General features: G+C 32.4%; 1 protein-coding gene and 3 non-coding genes across 4 annotated transcripts in view; all 4 read left to right on the top strand.

Moving 5' to 3' along the window:
- Nucleotides 1-1,508, top strand: part of LOC137401118 (cytochrome c oxidase assembly protein COX16 homolog, mitochondrial-like) — a 386,239-nt gene extending 384,731 nt beyond the window's left edge. Inside the window, exon 5 of the mRNA XM_068087484.1 lies at nucleotides 735-1,508. Coding sequence (XP_067943585.1) covers nucleotides 735-839 — 105 coding nt within the window. The 3' untranslated portion in view covers nucleotides 840-1,508. The remainder of the gene's footprint in view (nucleotides 1-734) is intronic.
- Nucleotides 1,509-11,651: 10,143 nt separating this feature from the next.
- Trnas-gcu (transfer RNA serine (anticodon GCU)) lies at nucleotides 11,652-11,733 on the top strand. Its single transcript has one exon. It is a non-coding gene; the product is annotated as a tRNA-Ser (tRNA).
- Nucleotides 11,734-13,238: 1,505 nt separating this feature from the next.
- Trnas-gcu (transfer RNA serine (anticodon GCU)) lies at nucleotides 13,239-13,320 on the top strand. Its single transcript has one exon. It is a non-coding gene; the product is annotated as a tRNA-Ser (tRNA).
- A 358-nt stretch (nucleotides 13,321-13,678) lies between these two features.
- On the top strand, nucleotides 13,679-13,760 carry Trnas-gcu (transfer RNA serine (anticodon GCU)). The gene has a single exon. It is a non-coding gene; the product is annotated as a tRNA-Ser (tRNA).
- Nucleotides 13,761-16,332: the final 2,572 nt, after the last annotated feature.

The following is a 16,332-nucleotide window of genomic DNA, read 5'->3' as shown; positions in this document are numbered from 1 at the left end:
CCGCGAAAGTTAGATGACGCGAATACATAAGTGTCTTAGGGTATCTGGAGAGCTGTGTCTGCCTGTTCATCCATTTTTTTGAAACTAGGGTTAGGTGTTAGAATATAAGATTGAAATGAATGGGACTCAAATTTGTAACATTCAACTTGGTAGACTGAAATTCTTAACACCTGCACTAGTCAACCAACTTAAAGTAATTCTGAATAAGTGTGCGAAGACATATTATCATTGCTTTATCAGCACACCTGACAATCTCTCACAGCACGCTACTACTATTATATTAGTAGTGAGGGTACTAGTATATATAGTGGAGAAACCCTCTTTTACATCGTTGTCTCTCCCAAATGCAGCAAGAGAGAAAATGTAGTTTTTAAAGTTTACCGTTGCTCTCTCGTTATTCAAATCAAATTTGAGATTTGCACTGACTTGACACTTTACACTATGCAGAATATCTTATGTGATGCGAAGCAAAAACTTTACATAAATTCTTTATGTTAAATAGAATTTATATTATGGTAGTGTCTATTGTAATCCGATGGATGTGATATAATAGCTGGTGTTGTCATTAAGAGTACATCCCAAACGCCTCAGCGTTTATGACTCTTGCTGATCCATGGACATCATACTGCTATTTGGTTCCCTGAAGTTTTTAATTGTACTCATGATGATATCTGATCACACCGCTGTCAACATCTGCTACTTTGACTATATTTCAAGTTCTTCAAATGTTGCAGCAAGCAAGGGAAGCCGCTAAAAAAGATTGGAAGAACATTCGTGGTCCGAAGCCATGGGAAGATTCGAGGGAGCTACAGACACAACAGAATACCTCCTCTTCCTGATTTTTCTGTTTGTTTATCAGCATAAGAAGCTGGAATGCGCGGGTGTTTCGTGAGCCATGACATCTGGAGTAATGAATATTTAGCTACAGTACATGTTGGGACTGAATCTTGTTGCGTTTGTTCTTTAGTGTAGGGATGTTATTTTTTTTTAATATTGTCTTTCTGTAAACTAATTTAATGAATTTCTTACCAAAGCAATCTTCAAACATATAAATCATTTCAATAAATGTTACATATCAAACTTTATATTCTATTCTGCGATCTTTTTCTAAATGAAAAATATAATTCATCGATAATTAGAAAATCTGGAAAACAATTTAATTTTTTGTCTGAAGAAAGCAGTAGTTAGCATGATTTTTTTCTAACACTCTTGAGCAGTGAGACCCGCTGGACATGGGTCGGGTACCATGTTTTGTTACTAGGACTTATATGATGAATTATCTTATTTCTGTTAAGAAATAAGATAGTTTTGTTTTCTGTTAAATAAGATAATAATGTTCTCATTCTACTGGTCACCGTGAGTCTATCGTTGTGAAATGTTAATCTAATATCAGCCAACAGACCAATCATGGATTCATGATTTCGGCTGCCAGAGTTTATTGCACTTTCATTGCCATTTATTATGCTGTCTTTTAAAATTACTTTCATTGTGTTGTAACATGTTCTCATTTTAGTCATAATGTTTTTAAAAATTTGAGTTCGCGAAAACTTCTCTCAACTAGCAATTTAAGTAGATTTCATTTTTTTGGCATACTGAGCTGTAATTAGCAAAATGCATGCCGATTTCACACCAATACACCAGCTCTCAGTTATACTGATATGTTGATCACGTAGATATGTTCTTGCTGCACTGTATATTGAACAACTTTGCAATAACAATACAATGCTTGCAAGAAAAATGGGAAGTGAACATTTTGAACCCAATTTGAAGAGAACTTGGTAAATAAGTTGTAAATAAAGTAAATGGAAATCGTCTCCTCTTTAGGTAAGGGCAGATACCCATGGTCCTTTAGGTAGGAGTGTTTATAGATTTGGGTTCATCATTTTTTAACGGTAGCTAAAATTATTCTGCAACAAAAAATCAAAGATATGATAGTTACAAAGGTATTAGTATGGGACTCTGTGCTGGTAAAACCAAGTTGTACAACAGATTAGAGTTCCACCTTGTTGTAGAGCACGAGGGAAAAGGGTCCCGAAAGCCCAGCACATTTGAACTATTACACTTCTCATGATAATGTGCAAGTGAATATCGCTCTACACAACCACCTGTCGAGTAGTGTCACAGCCTAGCTGATGTCGAATATAAGAAATTTTTACATAGCCTTACGGACCTGTTGCGCGTAGTTGAACTAAGTTAGAAATACATATAAAAATTGTTTGTTAGTTCTATAGTGCATAGGCCTAGTTGATGATATTTTTAGTCTAGGATCAGGTGTGTCTGATGTCATGTTTAATTAAAGTAAATTTCATTTGAGTACTAAACTGGTGATTGGAGAAGAGACAGCAAGGCAGCACTCACTTTTACCAAGGTTTAGTTGACTATTTTAAAATATTTTTGGGTGGTGTTTAAAAATGACTTCCCTGAAATGCTGTAATTATGATCTATATGAATGAATCTCACCTTGTCTATTTGTCTGTCTGTTAGTCTGCGTTTCCACATGCTTTTGGAAGATTTCATCCAATCTTCACACGCATCTGCTCCGTTTCTTCTCAGTTTGTCTGAATCTTTGATCAAAATGCAATAGTAGAAGAAAATATACTTGCATAAGCAAAACTTGAGCATAAAACTATAAAATAATAGTATATTTGACAGAATTAATTTGTTACCTTAACTCTATGTCAATAAATTTGACCAATTTTGTCTAACATTCACACGCATTTCCTCCGTTTCTTTCACCAGATCCTAAAATATTTGGTCTAAAATTCCATCTGATTCCTGAAGACCAGCTTCTTAAACACTCACCTGCAGGCTCTATGATTAAAAATGAGAAAATCCGGCCCTTAGTCGGGCTACCGGCTAGTGTTGTTTATATTGCAAAGATGCAGTATTTACTCTCCTGCAGGTTCGTATGCTAGTAGGTTAGCCTGAATAGGAATCACATTCATTTGAATCATATTGAATCACATAGGATATGGCATTTTTAGACCTACTAGAGCATGTATAGATCTACTAGGGCATTTATAGACCTACTAGAGCATGTATATATCTACTAGAGCATGTATGGACCTACTAGAGCATGTATAGACCTACTAAAGCATGTATAGACAGACTCACTAGAGCATCTATAGACCTATTAGAGTATGTATAGACCTACTAAAGCATGTATAGACCTACTAGAGCATGCATAGACCTATTAGAGCATGTATAGACTTACTAGAGCACGTATAGACCTATTAGAGCATGTATAGACCTACTAGAGCATGTATAGACCTACTAGAACATTTATAGACCTATTAGAACATATATAGACCTACTAGAGCATCGTATAGACTTACTAGAGCATGGGTAGACCTACTAGAGCATTTATAGACCTACTAGAGCATGCATAGACCTATTAGAGCATGTATAGACTTACTAGAGCACGTATAGACCTATTAGAGCATGTATAGACCTACTAGAGCATGTATAGACCTACTAGAACATTTATAGACCTATTAGAACATATATAGACCTACTAGAGCATCGTATAGACTTACTAGAGCATGGGTAGACCTACTAGAGCATGTATAGACCTACTAGAACATATATAGACCTACTAGAGCATGTATAGACTCACTAGAGCATCTATAGACCTACTAGAGTATGTATAGACCTACTAAAGCATGTATAGACCTACTAGAGCATGTATAGACCTACTAGAGCATGTGTAGACCTACTAGAGCATGTATAGACCTACTAGAGCATGTATAGACCTACTAGAGCATGTATAGACCTACTAGAACATATATAGACCTAATAGAGCATGTATAGACCTACTAGAGCATAGGGTTGCTTTCTACGTTTCCAAAATTATGTGCATCATGACAGACAGCAACTTTGGAATTTGTTTTTAAAATGTTAGTAGGTCATTATTTTTTGCTTATATTGCCATATTATTTATGGTTTACATTATATTATGGCTGATCTATTATAATCTATCTCCACAGTATGACAACACTATTTATTTTTTTAACAATGTAGTATAATGAGTTAATTAATAGTATTAATAGTTTTTTTAATAATGTAGATTTTGCATTCCGACCAATTGCAAATCTACATTATATCCTAGAATATTTTATTCTAAAGATTGCTTTTTCCAAATCATTGCATTTTCTTACTTTACCTATGCTAAATGTTTATGTTACGTCAATTAAAAGATTCAAGATCTTTCTTGGTTTGTGTCCTCGATTTCTACGGGACAGTTACAGGTTCTCAACTCATTTCACTTTAAGTGGTATAGAAAAATTGTGCATACGATGTAATAATTATTTTGAAAATATTATTGCTAGCTGCTTTAAGAATTTTCTACCTAATATTCATTCTTTTAACAGAGAAAGTTATTTAAAATGCTTCATGTCAAACCATTTATTTAATTTTAGCGGCTAACTGCTGCACTTTATTTTTATTTGGTTTATGATTCTTTTATGGCATAGTAAAAAAAATCCATTTAAAATAAAATTGTTGCCTTTAAAGTAATATATATGAAATATTTATTTAAATAGATATCCACACTTCCTTTGAAAAGTTCATCGTTTGAATCAATTTGCATTCAGTCTCCTAATTCAGTGTTTTCTATCATCAGCTTGATGCCAGCTGGTGATGAAGAAAACCCAAATTTAATCTAAAAACTATCACTGAGTTAACTTTGGTAATGAGCTGCAGTAGAGCCTTGTCTATAAATACCACATTAAACTAGAGGGCCATTAATAATAAAATTACTGATAGAATGTAACAAGAATGACATCTAGTTAATAAAATCTGCTCAAATGAGCAGTTCTGCTCTAGCTTCCTGGTATGTTTAGGTAACAGAGAATTACACCTTCCTGCAAGCTGTTACACTACAAAACTTAGTAAATTATGTAAAAAGTGTCAAAGGTAAAATGAGCGTGAAGTTGATGCAAAGCTCTGTTAGTGTGTGGTACAATTAGAGGACCATACACAACATGAACACAAAAATCTTAAATTTGAATTAAACAATTCCGCTAAAAATATGTTTGAGGACTCTTTTTATTATTTCTCATACAATATGCAAAAATTGAAAGCATTTCAAATATTGCTATAATGAAACTTTTGTATTTATTTTCACATGGCTTCACGAAATCGTGTACTCGGAAAATTTTAATTTTCGAAAATGATGTGACTGAGCTAAAACAACTGAAGAGGCAGCCTACAGGTAACAAGTCGAGTTTGTTCTTTTAATTGTGGATCATAATGTTTTGTAATTGAAAAAAATTAAAAATTGTAATCAGCGCATTAAAAAACTCAGTGAACTAATTTTAATTAGAATGAGTTTTTATTGCAAAAGAAGTTATTCTAAAATATCAAAAACTTTGGTGCATATGATTCTACAACAAATCTATATCAATATAAGTGTTTGTTTGTCATTGGTGTGTCCAGTTCTAGCGATTAAAGTGTGTGAATGAAAAATCCGTTGCACCCTAGAATTGAACTCAGAACTTTCAGTTCTACAAACAGGCATGCTATACACTACACTGCAAATTCAACTGGCCACAATAATGAATAATTGTGCACATGCTTAAGCAGCACTTGGAAAAATGCTATTGGTTACTACTAGCACACTTGAAAATCATGATTGTGTAAGAGATTGTGAAGCGTAATGTAACGATTGTAAGCACAATTATAAGCACAGCATAGCGCTTATTATAGTAAATATTTAGACAAGCCTAGGTTACTAGCTTGAGTTACTCAATTCCATCGGGTAAAAATACTTAGCCAATGGCAACATCATTACCTGCCACAGTTTATAAACTGTTTTCATTACCCGTGCAATGCTGGGCATTCAGCTAGTATCATTATAAATACAGCAACACCTCATTGTTGCTATGCCTATTTAGCATTTTTTTCTTCAGTGCAACAGCTAAAAATACTGTCTACAGGTCCAATAAAAAGATCCAATAAAAACATTTGAGTAGTTCAATTTTGTAGTAAAGGCAACAGCTTGCATTGCTGTCTTTTAGAAAGTCTACAGTAAACTCTACTTATCTACATGTATTTTGTGTCTATGTGATTCATTAATTACCTTTAGAGACTGAACAGAAGGTGGTGAGATGAAGTCCCATGTTAGTATCTTCCTTCTACTAGGACTAGTGCTGGCCATTAGAACAGGTGAGTATTTTACTAAAATACTGAGGACATTGTATTTCACAACTTGAGAGCCAGGTTTTAAGACTGCAGCATACTTTATCTTGGAGTTATTTCTTGCCATAAGATTTTTTGTGGCAGCCTAAGAAACAAAGCTTTTTTATCTTCATATAGTTATTTACTTGGAATTCAAAAAATTTGGTTTGCTGCTATGCTATGTTTGATTCAGTTTTCTACCAATCTATATATATTTTTTCAAGTTTGCGAGAATGTGGGTATGTGTGTAGTTCTAGCTATAGCTATTACAATCTTGGAATATAGAATCCTTATCGCAGAGAACTTGATCGCAAACCCGCCCTCCCATCACCGACCCCCCCCACTACGTCAATTAGACGTTTTGCTAATTCAGCCACACAAGCTTGATAGGCGATATATGTCGCTATATGGCAGCAAATACTCTACCGCTTTAGGCCACAACGCTGGGTGATTGCTTAACATCACGAGAAGCTGGTAACTCTTATTAGTAAGCTTACTCAAATTATCCATTGGCAATATGCCAGGCTAATAGCAAACGGCAGACAACTGTCATTGCCTTTCATTGTTTATAAGCTGGTTATAACTATACGATATTAAACTGTAACATTACTACAAAACATAAAATGCCATAAGTCGAATTGCTGAGAAGCCATACTACATGAAATTTTAACACTTTAGAATGGCTAATAAAACACTCAGGTCTCCCAAAGTACAACAACAACCACCCAAAGTCCTTTGCTATCAGCATTGGATGGTCGGCAGATGAGAAAGTCACTAATGTATCGCTAAACTTGATACAGAGTGATTCAGTTAGCAGAAGACTCCCTCTTTATACAATGAACCAATATGGCCGCTCTGTACTGACCAAAGTGCTTAATCTGAAGGTAATCATAAATTGATTGCAACTATAATACTTTTTTTCCTTCAGAGAAAACAATATATTTTATGCTTCTTCACCCGGTTATACACAACCAAGGGAAGAAACAATTATACATTTATTTATTATATATAGCACAAATAAAATATACATTATAATTTGTTTATAAATTTATTCTATAGATAGTGTGGCTGTTCATTAAATTGTTTTAAAATAAAAATCATTAAATTCTGTGATTAGGCCTACTACTTTACTAGTCCAGTAAAAATATGTATGTAGGTTCTTTTAAAAAATTTAACCTAAAAGCTCCATGTTGTGATTTGAAATATAATCACAGCACTAAAAAGCATGGGTAACAGAAATTATCGTCAATAAATTGTTAAGCACAATTTTATAAAGTTTCCAGTTTTAATTTACAGTCAAACTTTAATATTATTGGGCCCTACTGTCGCAGGTGCCACAATGTCATACCTTTATCAAAACTATATACCTGAGTAATGTTACTTTCATATGCTTTGACTGGATGCATTTTACAGCACACCGCTTTCTATCATGACCTCCGAAGTCTGGCATCAGTCTCACTGACATCGTTTGCAGGGGAAAATTACTCCATGGTATGTATCTGCTGCCTCTGTGTGATTGACGCTCACTCAGTTTTTGTCACAAACAGAGATTTCATGTCCATTATTATTATATTTAAATACAATAATAATATATACTATATATGTATTATATTATATCATATACATATATATGTATATTATATATATTAAGTATTATATATATCATATATTCCATTACACAATATATTATATAATATTATTATATAATACATATTATGTGTTGTATGTTATATAATATATATGTATATATAAATTGGTATAAATTAGAGCACTATAAATTATATATTATACAGCACTATAAATTGTATATTATATGTAATTTATACTGCTCCATTCTATGTTGAGCACTCTGATTTTAGCTCTAGGTATAATAGGTTTCAACATATATAGGCTATATATATATTTATATATATATTATATATATGTATATATATATTATATATATAATAGAAGAAATAATTTATTAGGATTAATGTAAATTTTCAGTAAAAGTGCTACAAATCTGCTTCGTGCGATGCACTCCTCAGGTGCGGTTTGATTAAAAATCAAACCACACCTGAGAAGGCAGGGTTTTGATTTTTATTTTGATTTTATATAAATACTCAAATATATATCTATATATATATCATAACAATTATTAATTATGACAATCATAATAATTGTTATAATTATAATAAGAATAATAGTATCATGGGTGTCAATAAGTTGGACACAGAAGCAACAATATTAATATAGCTGCCTCTGGTGAATTTCGTGAGCGTGAAAAGTGTGAAAAGTGTGAAAAGGGAACAAAAAAGATGGAGAGATGTATCAAGATGTTTTAGATGCTGTAAGAAGACAGTAACATAAAGACAGATGGATAAGATGGATAAGATGCAAAAGATTGGACCTCGTAATCATAGAGCTATTAACTATACCATATACATGTAGTTAATATGTACATTGTACATACTGTTTAGTTAATAGGTCTATGATCGAAATACTAAAATCGTAATACTAAAACGGGAAACATGAATGCCAAATTAGAGGCATATCAATACTACGAGATGCAAGATTAGTGATGAAACAGAGAAGCACAGAGAACTTTAATTTTAGAACGAATGTGTGTTTGCGTGTGAAGGCCAAGGTCATAAAGTTATTGTGGCATTTGGAAAGACATGTAACTGAGTGTAAAACTTGCATATCTGCAGGGATAACACAGAAACCAGCATAACTATGGACTGCAAAAATACTCAAGAAAGTTCTTCAGTCATTGCAAATTGTGGAGATGGTATCCTTTGGCCTTTAACTTTTCTTAAGATTATAATTCTTTTAATGTTAATTGTTATTTAACATTAATTAATTTTATATATTCGTATACATGTATACACAATAATAATGTGTTATATATATATGATATATATGCTATGCTTTATATATATTATATATTCAAATACATAATAGAATTATGTAATAACAGTTAATTAAAACTTAGCTGTTAATTCTTTTAATGTTAATGCTTTGGAAGGTTGCAAGACACGCTAGTATCTGTATAACAGTATAACATTCACTGTCAAGTAGTCAAACAGTAAATAGTTTACATCTCAATATGTTACAGAGAGGAAGTTTCTTAGTTGGCCAAGATGAATATAGCATTGAACCGTACCATGCCAAGATACACAAGCGTAGTCTGGGTGCCAGCAAAGGAGATTATATAGTGCTGAAAAAGGATGTTGGGTCACTACCAGTAGATGTAGAATACAAATGTATGTTAACTATGCAAGATCATATCATTGGAAAGTTTGACGGCATTTTCACTGATCAGTTTGCTGATTCAAATTATTGTCATTTTTACTTTTTTGCTAATAGTTTGCAAGGTTCAAGGTTATTTTATAAACTAAGTTTGATTGATGCAATTTGGATTATGGTGAGAGCTCAGCATCTACTCTGCAGTGCATTTCCTTGTTGTTCAATCAGACTAGTAGACCATTTGGTTGCCATAAAAACTTCCTGTAAAAATGACCTTAATATAATTCTCAAGTAGTTCTTCGCAATATATAAGCAAATACTAAAATGGTTTTTTTTCTAGTTAGTTTTTTTGCATTGATTATAAAACATTTGAATTCTATATATAAAAATCTCAATATTAGTTTTTTTTGTACACTGTATGTCCAGTTTTAACAACTAAAATCTAGTATTAAAAAGTCTTTATCGCATAGGATTTGATCTCATAACTTCCCAGTCGTAAGGGACAGGCTAACCCAATAGGCTACATGGGACACAATGAACTCTGTGGTCAGATAGTAATTATTTGAGTTAAAATACACATAGCTACTCTGTATTATGTGCAATGTCACAAAAAGCTTGCTCTCATGGCTCTCATTAGTAAGTTATGCAATACAAATACAAGCTTACTCAAATTTGTCAATACCAACTACATTACCTACAGTACCACTGTTCATAGGCTGTGTTTTAATATCCGTGCAACGCCGGGCATTCAGCCAGTTAATAATAATAATGAAGAAAAACAAAACATACATATGTAAATATTTTATTAATTATTAGCCATGAATGTAGTGGTGCAGGCTCAATGCGGAATAGCATGGTTGATCAAGGTGCTGGGCCTAAAAGTCAGCAAGCAAGCAAGTTCCAGGGTGCTCTATCCGACCCTGAGACTCGCTCGCTGTCCCAGCTAAGGATAAAGTAAACAGTTAATTTTAGATTTAGCTATTTTGACATTAGTCAGATAGTCTTTGTTGATGAGAGAAAATCTCACCATCTGATCATCTTTTTAATGATAAAACTTTAAATACATCCAACTTGTATTTAAATTCAAATTTCTATGAACATTTTGCAGTACCGGATACAGACACTCCTGAATATGAGGGAATCAAGAGTGCTCGGGCCAAGACAAGAGAATCTTTTTCAAAGAAAGACAAAAAAATGCCCAAAGTTAAAAGACAAATTCAAACAACTTACGTAATACAGATCTACATGATTATTGATTTCCATGCATACCAGAGGTAAATGTTGGCAAGAGTCTCTAATGACAGCTTGTATTAAGTTGCTGCCCGATATTGTTGCTTAACACCAATGGTCTTAACGTTAAAGCTAAGTAAAATGTTGCTCAAGTGGTTGTTGACTTCTATAGCTAAAAGTAAACATATCTTGTGATTCTTTAAGAGTAGCAGTAACCATGGCAATGCTTGAGATTTCTTTCATTATCAAACAAAAACCTGCAGGTTGGTGGTTAAGAAGAGGGGCTGGTTCTCCGTGATCAGAAAGTGTGTTGAAACCAAATATTTTTTGAGAAGGCTCAAAGCAAATGCATTATTTTACATTGTGTACTTGTCACTCTACAAGTTTAGTTGGAAAAATGTTGCGTGTAAACAAAACCTTTTGTTAAAATTAATGACCGTGATAAGGCATATCCTGATGAGAAGGATTAGCGAATAGAGAGAGACTCATCCAAAGAGTGACTTAGACTGGAACTGAGTTAAAGAGTTATTGCTAATCACTAGCACTTGTGTCAGTCCTGCAACGGATGCTCTTCAAAACCGACTGGAAGCGGTTCATACAAGAGTGTAGACTTTGTGTGTAAGTGTAAACAAAGTGTATGAAAGTGTAAACAGAAGCGCATCGTGCTCAACTACATCGCACTTGAGCCGTTTTGAAAGGGGCTCCAACCTACTGCTGTTTTCGTGATGGCTGTCAAATGTCGATACTTTTGAAAGGTAATTTATTATTTTGTATTATAATAACTCACATTGAAAGTAATATAAAGGAACTTAGTCGTTAACTAACTGATGAAGAAGCTGAGTGGTTAAGGTAATAAACTGATACTCTATTTCCCTCTTGGAGTATGAGTTCGATCCCATCGATACCCATCCTTGTCAATAACATTGAAAGTTTTTATTAATAAAAAGACTCTTCATCTTTGTATTATAATAACTCAAACTGAAAATATTATAAAGGAATTTTATTGACTACTAACAGACAAGGTGGTCGAGTGGTTAAGGTGATGGACTGCTAATCCATTTTCCTCTGGGAGCATGGGTTCGAATCCCATCCTTGTCGACAATTTTGACTGTTCACTTTGGAGCTTTGAAGAGTTTGTAATCACATTACCACGTACAGTCAAACATGGATAACTCGAACTTCAAGGGACCGAGCAAAAGTGTTCGAATTATCAGAGCGTTCGAGTTATCAGAGCACTGTCACAAGTCCATGTATTTACTTATTTATTAGTAGATACATGTACATATGCAAACTATAATATAAATCAAAAGCACAAATGGCTTGTTTCAAATTAAATGCTTCTAATGTAAAGTTTAAAACGTTTTTATCAAAAAGTATAGAGATTTTTCTATCACTTGAGATTGGTTTGTTGTTTGAGGTGATGTTATTGCCAGGACGTTTTTTTAGATTGACATTGGCAAAACTTGATCGTTGTTGAAATGCTCAAAAGAAAAGACATCTTTTTCTTTTGAGCGTTTTACCCACAATCAATTTTGCCGACTTTTCTTGAAGTTTATGCAACTTCAAGAAAAAGTTACCAAAGAAAAATCCCTTACTTTACCTGGGATTCGTTAAGAGCAACACTCCAAGGCAGTTCAATTAAAAGTTTTACGAGGTTTAACGGTACATTGTATATCACTCACGCTTTTTGAATGGATACTTATTGAATGTACACACGTATTCTGTGTTTAGGTCAAACGATGAATAGTTTTTTAGCTAAGACAACGTATACGTTTAATAAACACAATTTTAAGACGTTTTAAACATTCAACATTCCGACGTTGATTCAACACGGAATCAACGTCGGAAAACTATTCGTCACGGGCTAGCCGGGTCACGCACTCAAGGATTTTCGCCACGCACATACAAAACAACATGCTGTTTTTGTTTTGTATGTGCGTGGCGAATATCCTTGCGCGCGTGACCCGGCAAGCCCGTGCTATTAATCGTATAGCAGTATAAATCAAATTTGACCAAACCTTTAGAAAAGTCGTTGACAAAATTATTTTGCCGATGGTGGTAATAACAACGCTTATGAATTACGAAAAGATGAGGTTTACCTCTATGGCTTTGAATAAAGTGATTTTCTAAAGCGATAACTACCGTTTCGGTAGCCGTTGGGCAAAAAAACAGTTCGAATTAACAGTGTTGAGTTCGAGTTATCTATAGCAATTTATCATTACGTGGGAACGGACCAAAGAAACTGTTCGAATTAACCATGTTTTCGCGCTATCCGTGGCCGAGTTATCCATGTTTGACTGTATTTTGCACCTACCACACAGCAGAGTAAAACATGGTGAATCTTTTGATGCTAAACAACCGGAATGTGAATTTTTGTTTCAAGTCAATCTTTAACATTTAAACAAATTATTATGGTGCTTGTAATACACATTGCGTATTTTTTAGTATTGCTAATTAATAAGTTCATATTCGAATCAATTTTAATCTATGGCTGTTTTGGGGATGGCTGTCAAATGTCGATACTTTTGAAAAATAATTTGTTATTTTGTATTATAATAACTCAAACTGAAAATAATATAAAGGAATTTGATTGCCAACCAACAGACAAGGTGGCCGAGTGGTTAAGGCGATGGACTGCTAATCCATTTCCCTCTGGGAGCGTGGGTTCGAATCCCATCCTTGTCGACAGTTTTGATTGTTCACTTTGAAGCTTTCAAGAGCTTGTAATCACATTTCCACATATTTTGCACCTACCACACAGCAGAGTAAGACATGGTGAACCTTTTGATGTTAAACAACTGAAATGTGAATTTTTGTTTCAAGTCAATCTTTAACATTTAAACAAATTATGATGGTGCTTGTAATACACATTGCGTATTTTTTAGTAATGTTCATTAATAAGTTTATATTCGAATCAATTTTAACTTATGGCTGTTTTGGTGATGGCTGTCAAATGTCGATACTTTTGAAAGGTAATTTATTATTTTGTATTATAATAACTCAAATTGAAAATAATATAAAGAAATTTGATTGCCAATTACCAGACAAGGTGGCCGAGTGGTTAAGGCGATGGACTGCTAATCCATTTCCCTCTGGGAGCGTGGGTTCGAATCCCATCCTTGTCGACAGTTTAGACTGTTCATTTCGAAGCTTTCAAGAGCTCGTGATCACATATCCACATATTTTGCACCTACCACACAGCAGAGGTTACCAGACATGGTGAACCTTTAGTATTGCTCATTAACAAGTTCATATTCAAATCAATTTTAACCATTTTATATTTTATCAAAGTTGTAATTTCATAAATCTACCAGTTTTTATTATACTTATACTAATATACTATACTATTCCTATACTATATTAATATTTATACTATTATACTACATAGATTGAAGCTCAAACCTTTTTATATTTTGGGTTTATTTCAAAGCATTTTTGCTGATGATCAACTTGCAGCAGGTAAATATGTGAAATACTCTTAATATGGGCCATTGGGCTGATGTTAGCCTTTGGGTCATATTAGTTGATTCGCCAACGAATTTAACTGGTATTTTTCCCATGCGAAGCTTCAAGTCTTTTCTGATGAAGAAAAATAAGTCAGAAAGAGTTGCTATGGAAAGTGCACCTTACACAGGCATCAATAGCAATACTTGATTTTCTGGTGATTTGTTGTATCATATGCCATGTATGATACGATGTTATATGATATATCATATAACCATGTTATATGATATAACCATATATGATCATATGTTGTATCATATCATATGTATGATATGTATGTATCACCTTACAGGCCTTACAGGTCAAGGCCAAAGTCAAATGATCGAATGACAGCTAGTGAGATGACTTTGAAGCTAAATATTGTAAGAATACATAAAGATGCACCTTATTGTCAATGATTTTTCAGTTTACTCACACTTATGTCTACTCTTGATTGGCCGAATGATGTTGATGACTTCATAGCGTTTCTCATGGGTCATGAGACTAATGGGGTAAGTAGCAGCGTTGTTGACTTATAGTGCTTGACTATGTTATTCTAAGGGAGCTTGACTGCCTAAAAATAGCTAGTAAAGAGAGGTAAAAAGTTGATAGTGTATATATATATATACATATATATATATATATATATATATATATATATATATACATGTATATATATATATATATATATATATATATATATATATATATATATATATATATATATATATATATATATATATACATGTATATATATATATAATATATATATATAATATATATATATATATACATGTATATATATATATATGTATATATATATATATATACATGTATATATATATACATATACACTATCTATTCTATCTATTCTATATCTATCTATTCTATTTACTATATATATATATATACATGTATATATATATATACATGTATATATATATATATATATACATGTATATATATATATATATATACATGTATATATATATATATATATATATATATATATATATATATATATATATATATATATATATATATATATATATATATATATATATATATATATATATATATATATATAGTAAATAGAATATGAATGGTTTAAAAAACTCCTAGTTTTAATATATATACTGTATATATCTAAAGATATACAGAATATATATTTTAATATAAAAATGTATTTTTATATAAATAAATATAGGTATATTCATATATATATTGCTACGTATATTTATGTGTATAAGTACTTATTCTACGAACAGTACTGCTTCAGTTATTGAAGCCTCATCAGTACAGCACAGAGCAAGCAAAGGAGATAACTCCCATTGTCAATGAGTGTTGACTTTTTGCCAAGAAGCTTTGCACTAAAGAAAATATTTACACTAAGGCTAATAGTATCACATCTCTCATAGGGTGCTCAACCAACCCAAATAAAGGTAGCATAAACTCATGCTACAGACCCCACTGCTTCGGCTATTGAGGCCTCATCGAAGCAGCTCAGAGCAAGCGAGGGAGACAATTCCCATTGCCAATGAAATTTCACTTCTTACCATGAAACGATTAGGTTGTCTCACAGTCTTTAAGAAAGTCAAGGTGCAACACAACAGTGCTCAAATCACAAGATTGATGAGCTTTTCATTTATTGAACTATTCATAAACACATATATTAGTATTTATATATAAATATATGTATATTTATATATATAAATGTATGTATAAATGCGTAAAATATATGTGTATATTAGCAATAAATGCTTTTTAAATAATTCTTATGCTGTTTATAATTATAAACTGCATATGTATGAGTTTACCTAAAGTATATAGATTGAATTTATTGACTGATTGTTCAATAAATCGATTAGGCTTTTACATAGATTGAAGTCATAGATAATTTTGACATGCAGAGACAATTTGTAGTTATAGTCCATGACTGAACAGAATTAATTGATAAATTGATTTAATTGATAGATTTGTTTGATTTGAAAATATGACAATCAATTTACAATTATATTAAAATCAAAAATAAATTTAATTCATACATAAACAGAATTCTTAAAAAACATTTGGTAAATGAATTTCATTGACAAATTTATTCAATCCATCATTAGATTTAATTTGTTAATTGATTTACTTTAGTAGGTGTAATTCCTATATGGATTTATTATAAATATATTTTATTGGTAAAGAAATATTTATATCACTTTGTTG

The sequence above is a fragment of the Watersipora subatra genome, chromosome 7 (assembly GCF_963576615.1).
Source record: "Watersipora subatra chromosome 7, tzWatSuba1.1, whole genome shotgun sequence".
NCBI lineage: Eukaryota > Metazoa > Bryozoa > Gymnolaemata > Cheilostomatida > Watersiporidae > Watersipora > Watersipora subatra.
This window is presented reverse-complemented; position numbering and strand designations above follow the sequence as displayed.